Source organism: Nylanderia fulva, unplaced genomic scaffold, assembly GCF_048542155.1.
Source record: "Nylanderia fulva isolate GAGA-0341 unplaced genomic scaffold, ASM4854215v1 Scaffold9, whole genome shotgun sequence".
In the NCBI taxonomy this organism is placed as follows: domain Eukaryota; kingdom Metazoa; phylum Arthropoda; class Insecta; order Hymenoptera; family Formicidae; genus Nylanderia; species Nylanderia fulva.
The window spans coordinates 5,718,146-5,740,801 of record NW_028191026.1 but is presented as its reverse complement, the minus strand read 5'-3'; the positions used below and the strand labels follow the sequence as shown (position 1 = coordinate 5,740,801).

The following is a 22,656-nucleotide window of genomic DNA, read 5'->3' as shown; positions in this document are numbered from 1 at the left end:
GTCTTATTGTTCTTCTCATGACGCAAATCTGTTATCATACGCAGAATCTGTATGTCCCCGTGATATATTGCTTTCCAACAATTTTTCTTTGTTACGCATCAGACTTAATTGCGCTCATTAGTTATGATTCTGATTATAAATTCATTGCGTTATACAATAAGTGAAGATACACGTGCATGGATGACATATGCATTGATCTATCACTCCATTGATTTTGTATAATTGAGCGCCAACTACGCCTCATCTAATAATAATTAATGTGCATAATTGGTCGTCGATCTTTGTAAAAAAAACCCAAAAAAAGAAAATCAATGCACCTACATTACAATGTAAGTATAACTGATCTTTTCAAAAGACTGCTTTTTTCCATACACTGAAAAAAAGTTGTTAAATTAACAAATATTGAGTTTAATAAATAATTTATTTGAACGTATTGAACTAAATATTTGTTAATTTAACAAACTTTTTTTAGTGTAGACATTTAATTTGATTCTCGGATAGACATGTTAATGACAACTTTAATAAAATGTTGATAATGAGAGCAATAGAATGTCGTAATAATTAGTCGGACAGATTTTTCCTTGTTAGACCGATAAAATAGTTTATCGTGAAACACGCATTTGTATGGAAAATTCACACATTTGCATATACATATATGTTCACACAAGTTGTATTTGCACAGCTGATAATTTACGACGTGTAATGAAATTTCCAGAAAATCATGATAATACGCGAGAATAATTGTATGAAAACAATCGCGCATTTGAAATCTAACAAGGAATTACTAAAACGGATTAATAAGAAGAGTTCATTATAAATGTAAAAAAAAATAATAATAATTGCCATTTTTTTTCCTCAGCGTATACCATATACTCGAAATTAAATCATCGATTCGTTGCAATTGTCAGGCACGTCTGCATAATAATTCAACCTCGCATGTGACAAATGATTCATAAATATTCATACTCATTGTCAGATGAACATATTCTTACATATATTCCTGAGTAATGAGTAATCTGAGCTAGCTAAAAAAATATAATTTATAAAGTTATATATTATTAAAAATTTACAATACGCAATGAAATTTCTATCGCTGAAAATTTAAGGAATTAAAACATTGATAAATCATCGAAAAAAAATTAACGATCCCCTTTCTTATTCTTTTTGTGTGAAATTGCGAAAAGATTTTTAATATTCATATATTAATTTATTTAATATTAATAGACAGAGAATTTTCTCTTAGAATTTATCCTATGAAAATCATTGTAATCGTGAAACAATATAATATTGCAAGAATTCTGAGTTGATAAAAATATTAACATCTATAATGAAATATAAAATATGTTTGATTAATTTTATTATATACGTGATAAACTAAATACTATATACATAAAATTAACATATTTTATATTTTATACCTTATCGAACATATATTTTATATCTTATTGTGGTGGATGTTAATGTTTTATTGTTTGGTAAAAATGTTAATCAGAGAAACTCTTATAAAATTCTCTCAATGTCATATTATCATATCATGAATTTCTTCAAGATAAATTCTAAGAGAAAATTTTCTTCGGGTATTTTTAAATAAATTATCGTTCTGTATGATATGGTGTTTTCTCATGAGAAAAAAAAAATATAAATAAAATATAAATACTAATAAAAATAATAATATAATTAATGATAGTAATTATTATTATTTTATTACTGTTTTTATTGTATTGCTATTTTTTATTATATTTATTTATAAGCATTCACATGCATGCAAGCAAATTTAGGAACGAATTTCGCGCGGCTATCGATGAATATAAGATAATTGGTAATAATCGCTTGAGATGATACAAGGGCCGAGGGTTTCTGTGCATACAATTCGCAAATTGTACTATGTACTGCAGTAAATAACGAGAAAACCAGTTGGTAGAGGAAAAAACGCTAGACAGTGCGTGTGAACCATAAAATGCGTACTAAGACCTCGAGACATCAAGAAGATAACCTTCGATCTCCGACTTACATCGACATCCTTCTTCGGAAACTCGAAAGGTCAGTCTCGCCTTTCAATCTGTCATGTCTCCGTCGTACGATACAGATTTATCCCAAGATTGTTGCATGTTTCGTGCCAAAATAAATCCGAGCAATAAATCTAGTCTTTTGAGGACGTTCGCGAGAATAGACTCTTTCGAGGATAAGTTCTTCTAATACAAATCTAAATACGATTGTTGCGAAAATAGATCAGTTGATCACTGAGATTTTGCCATCGCGTTTATATTTGCGATTAAAATTTAACTTGTAGAATCCACGCACTGAAAAACAAATTTTGTCAATTCTTATAAGTATTTACTTCAATACTGTCAAATATATTATTTATTTGAAACTAATAATATTTATTTAATATGAAAAATATTTATTTGATATAAGAAAATCCTTTTTAAAACGAATTAATATTTATTGAATTAAATATGTATTAAATTTAGTCATTTTTTTCAGTGCGTGAAATTAACTTAAAGAACGGCTTTGTTCCTTATTTATTTGCTAAATTCTGCAAAATATCAAAAAGTACTCTATTATTAATGGGTGTTTGGTGTGAAATTTTTGATAAGATGTCAAAATGTTGAAAAGCACGGCCGCGCCTATTATAAACTGAAAAAAAATTGTTAACTTGCTTAAACCTGTCAACTAAATCACTATTTTGTTAATTAAACATATATTAGTATTTAAATCAAATATACGTTTTGTTAGATTTAATATGTTACATTTGATATAAATATTTTTATATGTTCAATTAACAAAATAATATTTAGTTGGAAGGTTTAGTCGAATTAATAAATTTTTTTACAGTGTATAAAAATTAACTAAATTTTTTTTCAGTGAATATAAATTATTCTTATTGTTAGAATTTATTTTCAACGTACCATATTCGTTGGTTTTCGTATCCTTCATATCACTGCCTGCTTGCCCTGTCCTTAAGTTACTTTTTCGGTAATATCTGTAACAAGGATAGATAAAAGAAGTAAATGCGATAGGTCAAAAAATAATGATCATTAACGATCATCTATTTGTTACACCTTCATTATTAATTTTATCCAATAAATTTTAGTGAATAAATAAAACGCGTCTCAAGAAGTGCGCACAGTTGAAAAATTTAATTAATTTAACATAATATGGATATGTTAAATGGAGACACAAATATTGTGTTAATATTTTAACACAAAATAAATGCAAAACTTCAAATAATTTAAAATAAATTTTGTTTAAAAAAAATTAACATACTTTTAATGTAAAAATTTACAAAGATATGTTAATTTTAGATTTTATCATCCCCACTTAGATTATAAAATAGAAAATTAACATTTTTTCTGTAAATTTTAACAGATAAATGTTGCCACTAATAAAGCAAAACATATTTGTTGTGTATAATTAAAAATAGATGCACATTGTGTCATTTTTACATTTTTTCCGATCTTTAAATAATTTAACATTTAAGTTCGATTAACAGAACAATAATATGTTAAATTAACACATGAATATGTTAAAGTTAAAAATATTTAACACAAAACTTTTAACGGACCGTTTTTAACAAGAAAACAAATGTTTCTAAAAAATGACTAAATTAATACATATTTAATTCAATAAATATTTATTTGTTTTGACAAAAATTTTCTTATATCAAATAAATATTTTTCATATCAAATAAATATTATTAGTTTCAAATAAATCGTTTTAAAAATAAAAATTGTTTCAAAAAAATATTTGGCAGTATTCAAATAAATATATACTTCTAAGAATTAATTAAATTTATTTCAGAGCGTGGATTCTGCAAATAAAATTTTCTGCGCGCATTATATTAGAGATTGCACATTTTCCCCTATAAAAAGAAACAATCTCCCTTCTCCAATCTTTTTCCTGTTCCTTTCACCTATTCTGCTACTTCTTTCACCTCTCGTGCTCTGACAAGAAATTGTTTCTCGCAATAACGGACATTCCGTGCACACAAACGCATACTATGACAAGATTAATTGGATTACGACGGGCAGTCAATAACAATTAACGAAGACAATCATCATCATTTGATGATGGATCATTAAAAACTGACCCGTGTCAGAATAGTAAAAGATCTCCACATCCGCGCTTTAATTGTTATTACTCATCTATATAATCGTGCATCTTGACTTATCTAACGGAACTGCAATCAATTTGTCGTAATCGCAGATCTGACAGATTTTTTATTTCACATATGCGCATCTAACGCCTTGACATGAATAATTAATCGATATACTGTCTCTTATGTCATTAAAGTAGTGAGGCTAATTTCTAGTCTCTTGTAATCTGATAGATACATCACAATCAGATAGATAACATGAGCAAAGAGAATAAAAAAATCGTTATCTCAAACAGCTTAAGATTGAATTTCACCGAAATAAAACTGACAAAGAGTGACGTAATTTTTCATCTTATAAAGTTGTGAGAAAAAAATTGGACCGAAATTTAAATATTCGTGCGTATTAATTTCTAAAAGTGATCGATGATCTGTTGATCAAATAAGAATGAATTATATATGAAAGAATTAATTGACAAATTTTTTAACAGTAAATAAATAACAAATTTAGCCATATACTATTTCTGCGATATGGTATTTTTTTTAATGAATCTATTATTGTAAAATTACAAATATGCGTTTTGCAAAAAATCGATTTCTCTAAAAGTGGAAATAAACTGCAATGCATTATTTTATATGTAAATAAATCTGTAAATATATTTATATTTTAATTTATTTGTGACTTACAACTTTACTTGAACGAGATGACGTGTCGATTACAGTATCGATGACTGTTTCTTAATCAATGACCTCACGATGCTAATCCGTACAACAAACACAGATGTTATACATATATGATATATATATTTTTTATGTATAATTTGGAATTTTACGAAACATTATATGTTAGATTTTATGTTCCTAGAGATTTTTTTTATAATTATTTTCTTTTAAAAATAATAAATGTCAAAAAGTAATACATTTTAATGTCATATTTCTTATACAAAATTTCTCGAATTAAATGCATATCTGGGATTTATATTTAATTTACATTTGAATAATAATTATTAAACAATTAAAATAAAAGTATAATAATTATAAAATTTAGATTTTATGTTCCTAGAGATTTTTTTTCATAATTATTTTCTTTTAAATGTCAAAAAGTAATACATTTTAATGTCACATTTCTTATACAAAATTTCTCGAATTAAATGCATATCTGGGATTTATATTTAATTTACGCATTTGAATAATAATTATTAAATAATTAAAATAAAAGTATAATAATTATAAAATAAAATTATATTAAAATAAAATATTTTACACATTTAATAAAGTTCTAATTTGCAGTTATTTGGAATATAGAATGTAATGTATGCTGTTTATTTAAACTTTTACAGTAATTGATTTTCTGTAACACAAATTTGTATACATATATGTATATATGCAATTTTATAATAGATTTGCTTATCGAATACCGCGTATCGAAAATATGAATAAATTTATTCGGATTAAAGCATTTGCTAATGAACTCTTTTTCATCGCTCCTCTTTGCCAATATGAAACTCACAACTTTTAATACATTGCGATTTTTTTGTCTTTTTTACGACTTTACATTACATCCAAGTAAATCAACGATAAACGTTGTTCCGATAATCTGATAAAAGGAGAGAAAAAGTATTGAAGAAATCGCTTAGGTAGGAATATTGAAAGTGTGTCAGTTGACCGCAATAATGTTTAGAAACGTGAGAAATCGATCAACTCACACTCTAACAATGAGTCTAATCCAATTAATGAGGGAAATGAAACTCATTGAATGCCATCTTATCTTTTTCATTTTCAACAGCAGACAATTAAGAGAACAGCAGATAATTTGATACAGTAAAAGACACAATTTTACTATGTCGTATTCTCTCTATTTAAAGTCGTTCTTATCTCTGACATCTGCATGAATGAGTTTTGTTGATTCAGCCTTTAAAATATATATCTTTAATGTGTTTAACATATTATCTTTTATTATGACACATTTGACATCGCGATTAACATGATTAATATTGCTGTTATCTAAATAAAATTATATAGATAACCATCTAGATGAAACTTTAGCGTCATCAAAAATATGTATTATCTATATCTGCATATCTTAGATAAAAAAAAGGATTATTTTTACTAAATTCCCATACAGCGCAAAATATTATGAATGTTTTCAAAAAATATTTCTCAATATTTCTATAAAATATTGCATAAAAACATTTTAAAATGGTTTTAGGAATATTTTAAAATGATTTAAAAATTTTTTGTGATAACATTTTTTAGAATATTTTAAAAAACTTTTAAAAATATTTTTAAAACTGTTCTTCTTTATCGTTCAGATATTTTCTTAAATATTTGATACATATTTTTGAAATATTAGTTTAAATCTGTATTCAAAAATATTTCGGAAAATATTTTTTAAACATGAAAAAGCAGGCAGAAATATTTTAAAAATATTTTCGAGAATTATTTTATCTCTTAAGAAATATTTAAAAAATTTTTTTAATATTTTGTGCTGTACGGGTTATCTAGAATAATTTTCAGATAATTTTGATTTAGAATCATATAGCACATAAAAATACTTACATATATTTTTATATCCCTTTTATAATTTATATTTTTTTATAACTGTGTTTATATAAGCAGTCTTAAAAATTATTATCTAGATGAATCGTCATACAATTTTATCTTTTATCTAGATATATTTAAAACAAAATCATCCTTGTGTTATCTAAGATGAAAATTTACATATTTTTATCTCATCTTTATCTAGCTAATTTTCAGATAAATAAATATTTATCTGTTTTAAAAAGGATTTTTTCTTTATCAAATAAATCTTTTCACATTAAAACAACATTATTAGTTTTAAATAAATAATTTAGAAAGGAATATTGAAATAAATATTTATTTGAATTCAAAAACTTTTTTCAGTATATGAAATATTTGAGTATACATAAATTATACATATAATTATATAAAATCTTTTCGTGTTCGGAATAGTCGAAATGATCAATATTAATTAATTTTGGAATAATCCAAGAAATTTCAGCTTATCATCATCGAAAAAATCGAGAAGATTTTAGAAAAAATTATGATTCACGCATTGAAATAAACTGATCGGTATAAAACGTCACCGAAAAAAATGTGTTAACTTGACTAAATCTTTCAACTAAATTAGCATTATGTAATTTGAACATTAATGAGTATTTAACTCAAATATATACATATTTTGTTAGATTTAATATGTTGTATTTAATTTAAGTATTTTTATATCTTCAATTAACAAAATATTTTTTTTGCGGAATAATCCAAGAAATTTTAGCTTATCATCATCTAAGCACAACACTGGCATTTAATGACGTACAGAAGTTTGCATAGAAGGATAGGACGTTGAACCGAAAAAACGGAGGGAAAAAACGCGGGAAAATTGAAGGCAAACGCCGTACGAAGGGTAGAAAATATCGACACCTAAAACGACTCTCCTCGCAACTTTTCCTCACTATTATTACCGCGTCATTACAGTTATCGTGTCTGCCGCGGCCTAATTATGATTGGGGTTGCGGAAACCGCGCAAATGGCAGCGCGCAGTCACACCTGGCAATTTAAGCGGATTTTTATAGACGAACTTAATTCTGCACTTTGTGCTGTACGAGCCGCCAAGGCTGCAACACATATTGCCGCAATTCTCGGGATATGTGCATTTTTTCTGCGCAACATTATCCCCGACTTAAGAAAGAGACTTACTACTTATCGCTTGTATCGCGCACTTATCTCCAGGGATTAACGCGGGAATGCAAGTAAAAAATTAGAACCGCATTCTTCCGGTTAATTCAAATGGATTTTTATTTTTAACTTAATTAGAAAATATATTAGTAAAGTTTCAAGATATTATCAAATGCTTATCTTGCATTTTTGCAAAAAGAAATTCGAAGCTTTAAATATGGTTCAAAATTACTATTTTGTTCATTGAACATGGTATATTAGTATTTAATTTAAATATTTTTACATGTTCAATTAATAAAATAATATTTAGTTGAACGATTTAGTCAAAAGTTGGCAAATTTTTTTTCGGAATAGTAATACAAAGAATATATTGAAAAAAATTATTAAATAAATAAATATTTATTTCAATACTGCTTTATAAATAATTCATTTGAAACAAATAAATATTTATCTGTTTTAAAAAGATTTTCTTCTTTATCAAATAAATATTTTTTCACATCAAAACAATATCCTAACAGCATAACATGTCTGAAAGATGTTTGGAAGATATTCAAAGGACATCTGAACATCCTCTAAATGTCCTCTAAACATTTTTTGAATATGTGTGTTGTTAAGGTATTATTAGTCTCAAATAAATGATTTAGAAAGGAATATTGAAATAAATATATATTTGAATTCAATAAACTTTTTTCAGTGTATGAAATATTTGAATGATAAATTATACATATAATTATATAAAATTCTTTCATCTTTTTGTGTTTGGAATAGCCGAAATTATCGATATTAATTAATTTTGAAATAATCTAAGAAGTTTTAGCTTATCATCATCGAAAAAGTTGAGAAGCTTTCAGAAAAAATTATGATTCACGCATGAAAATAAATTGATCGGCATAAAATGTCACTGAAAAAGAAATTTGTTAACTTGACTAAATCTTTCAACTAAATTACCATTATGTAATTTGAACATATATAAGTATTTAAGCTAAATTACATACTTTGTTAGATTTAATATGCTGTATTTAATTTAAATATTTTGATATCTTTAATTAACAAAATAATATTTAATTGAAAGGTTCAGTCAAATTAACACATTTTTTCAGCGGAATAATCCAATAAATTTTAGTTTATCATCTTCCAAAAAAAAATCGAGAAGAAGCTTTCAGAAAAAAATTATGATTCACGGATTGAAATAAATTGATCGGCACAAAACATCACTGAAAAAAAATGTGTTAACTTGACTAAATCTTTCAACTAAATCACCATTATGTAATTTGAACATATATGAGTATTTAAGCCTAATTACATATTTTGTTAGACTTAATGTTGTATTTAATTTAAATATTTGTATATCTTCAATGAACAAAATAATATTTAATTGACAGATTCAGAAAAAAGTTAACCAATTTTTTCAGCGTAAGACCATTCAAAGGCCCGCTAATCTCTCGATTATTTATTTAATTTAAATATTTTTATATCTTCAATGAAAACAAAATAATATTTAATTGACAGATTCAGTGAAAAGTTAGCAAATTGTTTTCAACGTTCGCTAATCTCTCGATTAATGAGAATCTATCAGAGACACACGTGCTTACAGGGAGAAAACTTGGGCCGGCTCGAGGGAGGAAACGAGCTCTTGCGAGAGCTCGAACTCTCTTCGCGTCTTCGCACTCGCGATTATATATATATAACTATATATACGAACTCGGAAAATGCGTTTGCTCTCGTGCAGATCGTACGGAACTGAACGGCTGGAGCGTAACGACTATCGTATTGCCCGAAGACGCAACTTGGATAAAGTCTTTCGAGCCGTCTTGTTCTCCACTAGATGAGAGAAGGGATGGATGCCGGCGCCAAACGTCACGTCGCGCTGAGAGATCGCGGCGCCGCTATAGGATCGAACGGAAAAATCATCATCCGCAACCTGCAATTTTGCGCGCAAGAGATGAGACGACAGAAGTAAATCGACGGCATCTTCTTCTTCTTCTTCTTCTAGGAACGGATCGGCGATTCAAAGTTAATCCTCCAATTACGACTCGCTTTAGTCGCATTTTCCATACTTCGCGCCTTTTCTCTTCCGCTTATCTCTTCTCTCTCTCTCTCTCTCTCGCCGAAGCCTGAATGCTTATTTCGTTGAAAAAAAATGAGAAAATACAGTTACAAGGTAAACCGACTTGTGAGAAGGCATCTCGTATCTTTCTATATAAAATAATTTTTTAATTATTTTTAAGTAATTTTTAAAATTATTTTATATTATTTAATTTTTTAAATAATTTTTCTGGCAATTAAATTGTATAATAATACGTTGAAATCTCTTCTATGATGAACACATATTTGTACACTGAAAAAAATGTGTTAACTTGATTAAAGCTTTCAACTAAATTATTATTTTGTTAAATCAACATATATTATGTTTGATTTAAATATTTTTATATGTTTAATTTAACAAAGTAATATTTAGTCGAAAGACTTAGTCAAGTTAATAATTTTTTTTCAGTGAGGATAATCGAATCTTTGCGCGTTGAAATTTTCGCACGATACAAAAATCGAGATTTTTATTATATTATTACGACGGATACAAAATTGTAATGGAAAACAAATTACATCTGCGAGAATTTTTTAGAGAGAAAATTATCGAAACTATATGAGAAAATTAGACTATATAAGGATTGAAAAAAAAATTTGTTAACTTGACTAAACCTTTCAACTAAATTCCTATTGTTGTTAATTGAACATATTATTATTATTATTATTATTATTATTATTTTAGTCAAATATACGTTTTAATATATTATATTTAATTTAAATATTTTTATATGTTCAGTTAACAATTTTTTTTCAGTGTCTGAGAAAACATTACATCGCGTCAGCGGATTGTTTAATTAAACATATGTGCAAATTATTAAGACAGTTTTTGAATAAACACTGCAATTTATTTGCATATTTAATATAAAAAGTGAATCTAAAATAACACAAAAAATTAAAAAATAAGAATAAAAATAAAAAATACAATTCTAATTATGCCGCCTCTTGGAAAAAATTATGCAGGCGCTCATATGGTTCGCATCATTTTGAATAATTATCGCTTTGAAAAGAAATATGTTTCGTAGATTTCTTGATAAGAGCAACGATATTCTAACATCGAAGAATCGTCATCCAAGCTGCGATTTACATATCTCGGAAAACTCTCGGATGCCTCAATATATGTGTCATGATGCATGTCATGTTTAAAAGATCGAATTGCTTTCGAATGTAGCATACAAATTCGTCACGAGAGAACTTCAGTTAATCTCCTTAGATAAAAAATAAATATTATATATAACATTAATTTTTTTATAAATGAAATAAATATAAATAAAAATTAATATCACATATATAATAAATATAAATAAAAATTAATATTATATATAATAAATATAAATAAAAATTAATATAATATTTATTTTTTATATTACTTAATTATTTTAGCTGTATATATATTATATTATTAAAATATAAATGTTTTATTTGACTCTCACGGTTGTTGACAAAGAGCATATTTAATCACGAATTATACGTCGATATCATAAGTCTTGTTAGACACAAAAGCTGCTGTAACGCAGTCGTTCCTCCATTAACCCCGGTTAACTTAGTCCTTAAAAAATACGCGCGTATATGCCAAACGTATGCATCTGCATTAAGTGGCTTAATTGTCACAAATTTGTTGACCACCGCGTGTTAATCGGAAGACTAACGCGGTCAGTGTTCTTAGAGCGTCGTGAGAATACGATTTGATTGGTCAAATTCTTATTTCTACTTCTTATAATCATCATTTTTTGAACCCTGACAATTCCAGATGGCACACAATTTTCTCCTTGAATTTTCACTTCCCACAGCTAACTTGTAAAATCAAATTAAATAAGTTGGATATCAGTGAAATTAAAATCAAGGTTGATATTTTTTAAACGACCCACTGGCTAATGATGGTAAAATTATTTTATTTTTACAGCTACATTTCGACCCTGAATTGGCTCCTCTTTAGGCTAAGTCACAAAAGCAGTGTGATACAATTATAAACGTAGCTGTAAAAATAAAATAATTTTACCATTATTAGCCAGTTGGTCGTTTAAAAAATATCAACTTTAACTTATAAAAATTTATCAAAAATTATCTCACCAATTTGTTTGAATATTTAGATATAACACAATCTATGTATTAATTATGTAAAGAATGAAGAAAATCTTTAATCGAATAAAAATTGCCGATTTATCTTTATACTAATAGTAATTTAATACAGCTACATTTCGACCCTGAATTGGCTCCTCTTCAGGCTAAGTCACAAAAGCAGTGTGATACAATTATAAACGTAACTGTAAAAATAAAATAATTTTACCATTATTAGCCAGTTGGTCGTTTAAAAAATATCAACCTTAACTTATAAAAATTTATCAAAAATTATCTCACCAATTTGTTTGAATATTTAGATATAACACAATCTATGTATTAATTATGTAAAGAATGAAGAAAATCTTTAATCGAATAAAAATTGCCGATTAATCTTTATACTAATAGTAATTTAATTAGTATTTTTATCACGACAAATGCTTAATGACGTCAAAGTTTCTGAATTGCTCATGTAAAAAAATACGAGTTTATATAATAGTAATGTCCGAATTGTGTCGTTAAGATATATAATTTGCGTCGTTAGTTTTTTCGTAGAATTATATAAGGCTTAATCGGTTTCTTTCCGTGATATTTTACGAAGTAAAGTGAGTAATGTGCGGTTTAACAAGGATAAAGTTTTTGTTAAAGTATATTTCAAGTTTAAACTTGTTTGGATTATTGAAAAAAATTTAGTTTTATATGCAAATCTTTTTGGTACAATAAATGTTGCATTCGTGCCAAAATTACGAACAAAAAAATTATTCTTAAAAATAAATTTATATAATAAGTCTTAAAAATAAATTTAAAAAATAAAATTAAATATTTTTGTATAATAATAATATTTGAAATTAAATAAAATAAGAAAAATCAGCATTCCGCTGAAAATAGCGATACAATATCCTTGTTACAGACAGAACTTGTCTAGATTTTTCGCGAGAATTAATAAAATTAACTTAAATCTATTCTCATACAGCACAAAATATTTAAAAAATTTTTTACAAATATTTCTTAAAAGATAAAATAATTTTCGAAAATATTTTTAAAATGTTTCTATGTCCACTTTTTCATGTTTAACAAATATTTTTGAATATAGATTTAAACTAATATTTTAAAAATATGTATCAAATATTTAAGAAAATATTATCTGAGCAATAAAAAGAAGAACATTTTTAAAAGTTTTTTAAAATATTCTAAAAAATGTTATCACAAAAAATGTTTAAATCGTTTTAAAATATTCCTAAAACCATTTTAAAATGTTTTTATGCAATATTTTATAGAAATATTTTTTGAAAACATTTATATAATATTTTGTGCTGTATTGGTTTATATAAATATAAAATTCAAGCTAAAATAAATCATCCAGCAATATATATCTCTTTATGAATGAGGAACTTGTGAAGTTTCTCTCATCAAATTAAATCAAATCCAATTTGGATGTAATAAACATACGTGTATTTTCTAAATTTTAATTATTATATTGCGGACAATAACAAATTTTAATTACGAATGGAAACTCAATGTGCACGCCGCACAACGGCATGAAAATGTATCTTGCCCTTCGTTGCAGTTTACCTCTAAACGATAATAGTATACTTTGTTGCTTGATCGGTATAAAACGATAAAGTTAATAAAAATTTTTAATAAAAAAAATGTAATAAAAAAATGTAATAAAAAATATAATAAAAAAATTGTCGTTCGCGTAATATATTGACTTCTAGTAAAATCATGTAAAATTGAGACAGTGTAATTTTGACTGAAAGATTATATTGCCATATGACAATTTTTAGTTAGAACGAATTATTGGATTTTTTTTACTCTTGACTGACGACTTCTGTTTTTATAATTTAAATCTGCTTCTGAATTTTTTTAATCTATTACAGTTTTGTTTTTTTATTGCTTCTCTCATATTTCTGCGATTGGGAACTTAAATTAGGATATTTGAATATTAATGGCCTGTGTGTTTTGTACAATTTAATAATTTGCGTTGAAATAAGCTTTGAAAAATAAACTAATTCTATTAAATTAATGCATCGTCGGTTTATGTTATATATCTTCATCTATTTTACTCAAGATCATATATCAATCTTATTTTCCATCAAAGAAAAATATTTTATCGCGATGCGAATATCTAAAAAAATAATTATGAGCGACAAACAACTAATGCAATACAAATTGTTATATATTAAAACAAACAAAAAAACAAAAAAAGGATTTTATCTATATTATGATACTTGAACACCGTGACAAAACATTTGATAAAATGTCATTTTGATTAGATAAATTTGATTAGACCTGCATTCAGATTAATTTATCAGAGAACAACATGATAATATTTATTAAATTTATTATGCAAATTGCAGACCGCGGTCTCTCTTAATCTGTGTTATAATAATTATTAATTTTTCTGGAAATCCCATCTTTTATGCTGAACAAACATCTTAAAATAAAATATCCTTTTTTTTAGCAAACATGTATCTTAAACCTTGTTTATTATAAGAAAGGGAACAAATATTATATAATCGTATAATGTTATATAATTTTCCTTGACATGGAATATAAGTGCACAAGACATGTAATTTAAAATAAATTCGTAAAATATTACGATTTCATATTTACATACATTGAAAAAAAAATTTATTTAATTCGAATAAATATTTATTTCAATATTGTCAAATGAATCAATTATTTTAAATAAATAATATTTATTTTATATGAAAAATATTTATTTGATATAAGAAAATCTTTTTCAAAACAAATAAATATTTATTTGTTTCAAATAAATGATTTATTTGACAGTATTGAACTAAATAAGTATTAATTTTTTTCAGTGTATTAAAAAAAAGAATTGTTAAATTGACCAAACCTTTCACCTAAATTATACTATTTTGTTAATTGAACATATATCAGTATTTTATTATTTAACTCAAATATACCTGTTGTTAGACTTAATATGTTATATTTAACTTAAAAAATATTGTTATATGTTCAATTATCAAAATAAATTCAGTCAAGCTAACAAATTCTTTTTTTTAACATAGATCACACTTTTAATAATTTTATATTAATGATGTATGCATGTGACGCTTTGCTCAGGAGATCCTCTCTAGTTTGAGCCAACGTTCGCCCAACAGTGCGGGATTTTCGAAAGCATTTTTTCGGATTCTTTCACGCGGAGCCGTATTATTACGCGAGTACCTGCAGCGATAATGAGGCAATACTTGAACGATAGTATGACCGGATCGTGCATCTCCCCCATGATAAACACCAGCGACTTGTCTTAGGCATGCCGTCGAAACGTCAGTGACGCGCGAGCGGTCGGCGGAAAGACTGTTGGATAGCGTAGCTGAAGGAAGAGCGCGTGAAATTAAAAATCATTCGGGAAATGTGGTCGTCGGTGGTCCTGACCATCTTGGCATTGTGTGGAGCTCTAGCGAAGACGGTCAATTTACCGAGTAATGTATGTGTAGATGCTACGTATCTCATGCATAATTATTGCAGGTGTATAACGTGTTCGTGACTGACGTTATAGATTTATAATATATTGTGTATTATATTATATTGATATATGTATGTACAAAATATATATTAATATTAATATATAATATATTAATATATTATATATTAATATATTAATATATTAATGTATGTATAATATACTGAAAAAACTTGTTAACTTGAATAAATCTTTCAACTAAATATCTATTATTTTGTCAGTTGAACATATAAAAATATTTAAATTAAATATATTATATATATTAAATCTAACAAAATGTATATTTGATTAAAATACTAATATGCTCAATTAACAAAATAGTAATTTAGTTGAAAGGTTTAATCAAGTTCACAAATTTTAATTTTTTCAGTATACATATCCCAGTGAACACAAAGTAACAGTTACATAACATTAATGTTATAATTTCCCACTCAATAATATAATTGTTACGTACAAGCCATGTTATATTATATACAATATATTATATTTGTTGCTATACATAGAGTTTTTCTTTTATTAAATATAGAAAAAACTTTTTCTTGTTTCTGAATTTTCGCTCATACAAAGAATCGAATTAATCTTTGCAAGATTATTTAAATAAAATATATTTAAGTACCTTGTTTTCTTACTGAAAGATAAATTTGACTTTGTGAAAAGTTTCTTCGAAAATAAAATTTTGAATTTATATATGGAACATTTTTTACCGTAATTTTTAAATAAAAATAAACGCATATAAATAAATAAATGCAATCTACAAAAAAAAATGCAATGATAATTTTAGGAAGAGAGAATTTTGAAATAATGATGATAACTTTAACGCTATTTTCAAGAAGCTGATAGGATTCTGAATTATTTCGTACAGATTGATTCATTAATCTTCTTACTTGTGCACTATTAATTGGAATCTTTGAAATTGTCAATTTTGTTCTAAAAGTGGAGATAAAATATTTTGAGTAAAGAAGAATACATTTGATTGTGAGTAAAATAAAATAACTGTAACGCGCGCAATTTATAAAATATATACTCGTGCACGATACATTACGTTCGCGTAATTCGTAAAATTTGAATGCAAGTCATAAAGCAGATAATTTGATTCTACCGATTATCCTCGACCTCGTATCCTAGATAGAAGCATCGTTGATTGAATCGAAAGCTAAAACGTTACTTGAATTTAAAGCCACTTTTCTCACGTAAGCACTTTAGATAAAGCTGCGCTCGTATCTTTTAAGTGCAATTAAATCCTTTCAATTAAACATCGCAATGCGATTATACTATGTATAGTATAAGAAGTCTATCATGCCAAAAAAGTTTCGCATAAAATATAATTCTAAATGTAATTACATATAGATACTGTTTTATTTCGTATCTATTCGCGAGAAAAGTGGTAAAAAAATAGTTGCTACATCTCTCTGTTGTATCGTGCGTGTTTTTGCGAGACGTTTAAATTTAACTTTATGATTAATCTATCAAAGACAGACGTGGGATTGCTGATAGACTAATTAGACGAAGGTGGGAGACGAAGAAGAGACGAGAATCAGCTGGTTGCATGATAACCGGACGGTAATAACTGGCCTCGAACGCATATTATTTCCATTAAAATTTGCTAACCAGCTTACAAGAATGTAGCAAAAAATATAAATATACGACACGAGGTCTGTAACTTGAAAGCGTCTACATTATATATGTAACAACTTGGTTGAAGAACCTCCAGACCAATATAAATTTGATCGCAAAATAAATATTAATAAATTAATAATAAATAATAAATAGAATAATAAATTAAGAATTATATTAATAAAATTAATAAATAATTAATAATTAAAGAATAAATTAATTATTTAATTATTTATTAATTTTATTAATAAATAAGAAAAAATTAAAGAAAAGAAATATCAATAAATTAATAATAAATAAATAAATAGAGTAATAAATTAAGAATTATATAATTAATAAAATTAATAAATAATTAGATAATTAAAGAATAAATTAATAAATAAGAAAAAAATTAAAGAAAATGTTTCTTGAAATAAAACAAATAATTGATGTAATGAAAGAATAAATGTAATAAAAAATTATGTGAAAATATGATGATTGAATAAAAACGATGAAATTTTCAACTACTATGCCATATTCAGAAATATCTTGATAAAAATATGAATGCAGGAAACAGTATGGCAGTACAGTTTCGAGGTCGATTATGAAAATAATCAATTCCTGCTGGATGGAAAACCCTTCCGATATGTCTCCGGAAGTTTTCACTATTTCCGGGCGCCTAGACAATATTGGAGAGATCGTTTGAGGAAAATGCGAGCCGCCGGACTTAATGCGGTTTCTACGTAAGTCTTATTATAACAAGAAAAATAAAAATAAAACTAAATTAAATTAAATTAAATTAAATTATAATTTTACATCGAAACGTGCAGTTATGTCGAATGGAGTCTTCACGAACCAGAACCGGGTCAGTTCAACTGGGCCGGTGATGCGGATCTAGTGGAATTTTTAAATATTGCTCAAGAGGAAGACTTGCTTGTATTGTTACGACCGGGTCCTTACATTTGCGCGGAAAGAGATTTGGTAAATATATGCAGCGTTTTCAGCTAAAATAATTAGATTTAATGGGATAAAAAATTTTAATGTATTAATGCTGTAACAAATAGATGAAAATTTCGATATATCGATACAAATCTCTTCTTAGGGTGGTCTACCATACTGGTTGCTTCGTGAAGAACCGAATATAAAGCTACGTACAAAAGATGCAGGTGAGATGTAACTCTTTTACGCATCATACACTGAAAAAAATGTTGTTAACTTGAATAAATCGTTTAACTAAATATTATTTTGTTAATTGAACATATAGAAATATTTAAATTAAATTATATAATATATTAAATTATATAATATATAATAATATAATATATTAAATTTAACAAACACGTATTTAACTTAAATATTAATATACAATTCCATTAACAAAATAGTAATTTAGTTAAACGGTTTAATAAAGTTAACAATTTTTTTCAGTGTAAAGATGTATAAAAAATTAAAATTGCGAATCTTTCCGATTCAAAAAAATATTTTTTCTTGAATTACATGCATTTGATTTTCTCCGCTATTAAGCGTGATTTAAAACCAATGTCATATGCGACGACCCGCTACTTCCGTTTTTTGTGATAAGAGATAAAAGTCTTTTACTCTCTATAATGATTCTCTCTTTTTTTTCCTGCTATTTGTCGGCGCTCAAACACACCGATAATACTGGATGAATAATTGAAAATGACACACTATTACACGAATCATTTAAATGTAATTTCATCTACTGATTTTTTTGCTTTCCTAGCTTTCATGAGATACGCCACATCGTATTTGAATCAGGTGTTGGAAAAAGTTAAACCGCTTTTAAGGGGCAACGGGGGACCGATAATCATGGTTCAGGTAATGAACTTGCACTTTTGCGATAATTAATATTATTAAATGCGATTGATGTAATATCAAAGGTTATCTATATATAAAATGTTGATTGCACGTTCCGAGATAATATATTTAGCATGCGTTATCTCCTCGCTGATTTCGAATTATTTATTTTTACACTCTTATATCGATGAATATTAACACATGCTTGAAGATCATACGATATTAATATCTTAAACATAATTAGCAGTGATTATGATGCGCTTATAAATTTTGCGAAAAAAAGATTGCGATAATTTTCGTTATAATGAATAATAAGTATGATAAATATGATTCAAAATTCAATATATTTTTATATATTATATATTATTATAATTATAATATTATTAATTTTATTTATTATTATAATTATAATAATAATAATAAATAATAATATATTATAATATATTTATATTATAATTCTTATAACAATATATTTATTTTTAAATAATTCATTATATATATTTTATTATATAATTAATAAATTATATTATTATATAATTTATTATATATTTTATATAATTTATTAATCATTGACCCGTTTGCGTCAACAGATAGAGAATGAATACGGAAGCTACAATGCTTGCGACACCGAGTATACGGATATGCTGAAAGAAATCATTAGCGGAAAAGTCGGAAATAAGGCTCTCTTGTACACGACGGATGGTACATCCGCATCCATGTTACGTTGCGGTTTCGTACCCGGTGCATATGCCACCGTCGATTTCGGGGCGTCCGCCAACGTGACCAGCAGCTTTCAAACGATGCGTCTCTATCAGCCACGAGTAAGCAGTAATATATCGTAATATGTACTTACTTGAAATCTCGAAGCAATCTCGAAAATCTCGACGCTCGTTGACTACACTTTGTAAAAAAAACCTCATAGGGTCCCTTGGTGAATTCTGAATTTTATCCAGGATGGTTGACCCACTGGGGCGAAGCCTTCCAGAGGGTGAGAACCGAAGCTATCACGAAGACGTTGAGGGAAATGCTCGCTCTGGGCGCATCCGTTAATATTTACATGTTCTACGGTGGTACAAACTTTGCTTTCACTTCCGGTTAGTAAACTTCTTCCTAATATTTCGAGCGAGTCTGCAAAAAATAATATTTCCACTGTATATTCGATAAGATTTAATTACGCATCAACAGATGGGATTTTACTTACAATTAACGTAATATAATTAATTATCATCGACAGGCGCCAACGGTGGTGCAGGTTCATACAGTCCTCAGTTAACTTCTTACGATTATGACGCTCCTTTGACCGAAGCCGGAGATCCTACAGACAAATATTTTGCTATAAGAAATGTCATCGGTCAGGTATATATATATATATATATATATTTTTTTTTTTAAATAATTTTAATAGTTTTGTAATATATTTTTTGGCATTATTACGATTATCTTTTCAGAGATTAGATCATTTGTACACGGAGAGAATTTTCTCTTAGAATTTACCCTGAAATTTCTCTGATTAATATTTACCACAATAAAAAATATTAATATGTACATAATAAATTTTACTATATACATATAGTGAAATTAATCGAGTATATTTTATATCTTATTGTGATAGATATTAATATTTTTATTGTGGCAAATATTAATCAGAAAAACTCTCATAAAATTCTTCCAATACCACATTGTCCCACGATTACCAAGAAAATTCTTTCTGTGTAGCTTCACGCTGAAGCTGCGGCTTATTTTGATTATCCCAGAGAAGCTGCAATTGCACCTAATTAATTTCCTATTGAAATCACAGTATCTGCCATTGCCGAACGTGTCTCTTCCGACCGCATCCCCGAAAGGCAATTACGGTCCAGTGTTATTAGAACCGGTGCAAAAGCTGCTCGACAGTCGATCCCCATTCGTGGTGAGCTGGGTGATCGGCACCAAACCCGAAACCTTCGAGCATCTATCTGTGAATCAGGGATTTGTACTTTACGAGACGGATTTACCGGCTCCCGAACACGATCCAGTTATATTGCGCGCAACCACGAGAGATAGGGCGCTGGTTTACGTAGACGGTCGATTATCCGGCACCCTGAGTCGCATAGATAAGATATTCACTCTGCCACTAGAGAGCCCTTACGGTCGCCGTCTGAGTTTATTGGTGGAGAATCAAGGACGATTGAATTTCGGCAACGAAATCAACGACTTCAAGGTATTATATGAGATTAAGCAATTTGTTTTTCAGCATACAAAAATCACAATACCAATATAATAACATTTGCTCCTTGCATTGTCTTCTCTTATAGGGTATATCAGACGTGACTATAAGCGGAACTCGATTGACCAATTGGAATATGACGGGCTACGCGTTCTCCGATCTGTCGTCTCTTCAAGATTTGACGACCCTAAACATAGAAAGCGGGACCCTGAATAACGGTCCGGTATTTTTACGTGGACGGTTCACGATCACCGGGCAACCTTTGGACACATATCTGGACACTACCGGTTGGGGTAAAGGGGTGGCCTTCGTGAACGGTCGCAATCTGGGTAGATACTGGCCGTTGGTCGGTCCCCAAATAACTCTGTACGTTCCGGCCACCTATCTTCGTACAGGCGAGAACGAGTTGATTCTGTTGGAATTGGAATACGTGTCGCCGACCAGGAAGATGAAGTTCCAATCCGTACCGAATTTGGGATGATCGGACGAACTTGAAACGTTAGAAATAAATAAATGTGGAAAAATATGTTTCATTATCGTAGAGATTTTATGTCCACTACGAAGAATTCTTATAAAATATAATTAATGGAAAAGAGCATCGGAATAAATAAATTCGTTTCTATACCTTATTAATTAATTAATTGTTTTGTTTTGCGTGTAACGATTAAAATTACGAATAATTCTGCAATAAAATAGATTAATAGATCAATTGGAAATATTTTACGCACTAATATATGTGACACATTTTCTTAAAAAAATTGTACAATATTATGAAATTAATTGATTCGAAATTACAGCTTTTTACTCATGTTATTCCTGATCTATCGGGAGTTTTATCGCTGAAAAAGAGAGAACGCGCCGGATACCCAAGACATGAAAAGAACATTACAGGAGCATTAACGACGGTTTCTACGCTACAGAAATCGATCAGCCACGATAATACCGCGGCGCTACACGGCAAAAATATGCACATTGTTGTCTATGGTCGATGAAGAACCGATTTGTAAAGATCCCGCCGGCGCATTCAATGGCTTTAATATCCTTTGCGTTGACAAATGAGGGGTTCGCACGGTAGGACGTCCGATAGTCCGAAACGACGAATTATCCTATCTCCGTTCCGCGTGTCGTTTCAAACGAATATCACGGGTAATAATGAGTACACGATGACAAAGCATCACCGGCTATCTGCTTCATAAACTTTATCTATGGAAGAGTCCGCTTAAAAATCTAATAAACACATATATACAATTGTAAAATATTTTTAAATAAATATTAAAGACGGAGAAAAATGTTATAAATATAAGCAAATTATGAATACAAAAAGCAACCAGTATATATATATAATGATTAATTATCTTATAGTGAATTTTCTGTTAATAATTAAAAATAGATTCTTGTATACTCATATATCGTACGATTATGACAAAGTTAATAATAGTAAAAAATAATAATTAAATAGAATTCTGTAAAGAAGAATCATATTCAGATATTTTAATTCTTGATTATATAAAAGAGAGATTATTAACTTGGTGACATTGAGTAAAAATTGATATATATAAGATAGAACGTTGAACGAATTTTTGCCGTGTTATACTGTATGTTATGTTATACTGAACT

General features: G+C 27.6%; 2 protein-coding genes across 7 annotated transcripts in view; one reads left to right on the top strand and one right to left on the bottom strand.

The window, feature by feature from the left end:
- Positions 1–22,656, bottom strand: part of LOC114930005 (organic cation transporter protein) — a 41,358-nt gene that overhangs the window by 4,761 nt on the left and 13,941 nt on the right. For 2 of the 6 annotated variants that reach the window (XM_029301742.2, XM_029301743.2), the window contains 3 exons: positions 20,035–20,148; positions 19,687–19,961; positions 2,910–2,983 (listed from right to left, as the gene is read on the bottom strand). In XM_029301742.2, the coding sequence (XP_029157575.1) occupies positions 2,910–2,937 (28 nt within the window). In that variant the 5' untranslated portion in view covers positions 2,938–2,983; positions 19,687–19,961; positions 20,035–20,148. Of the gene's footprint in view, positions 1–357; positions 360–1,883; positions 2,213–2,909; positions 2,984–9,381; positions 9,442–9,491; positions 9,577–19,686; positions 19,962–20,034; positions 20,149–20,604; positions 22,290–22,656 lie in introns of those variants that run through there. The other 4 variants (XM_029301741.2, XM_029301745.2, XM_029301744.2 and 1 more) reach the window with 4 other exon arrangements.
- Positions 15,198–21,676, top strand: LOC114930003 (beta-galactosidase). The gene is made up of 10 exons (XM_029301738.1): positions 15,198–15,386; positions 17,586–17,758; positions 17,846–17,996; positions 18,118–18,181; positions 18,760–18,854; positions 19,424–19,654; positions 19,756–19,927; positions 20,068–20,189; positions 20,632–21,033; positions 21,128–21,676. The coding sequence occupies exons 1-10, from the start codon at positions 15,312–15,314 to the stop codon at positions 21,518–21,520; spliced, it is 1,878 nt and encodes a 625-aa protein (XP_029157571.1). The 5' UTR covers positions 15,198–15,311; the 3' UTR covers positions 21,521–21,676.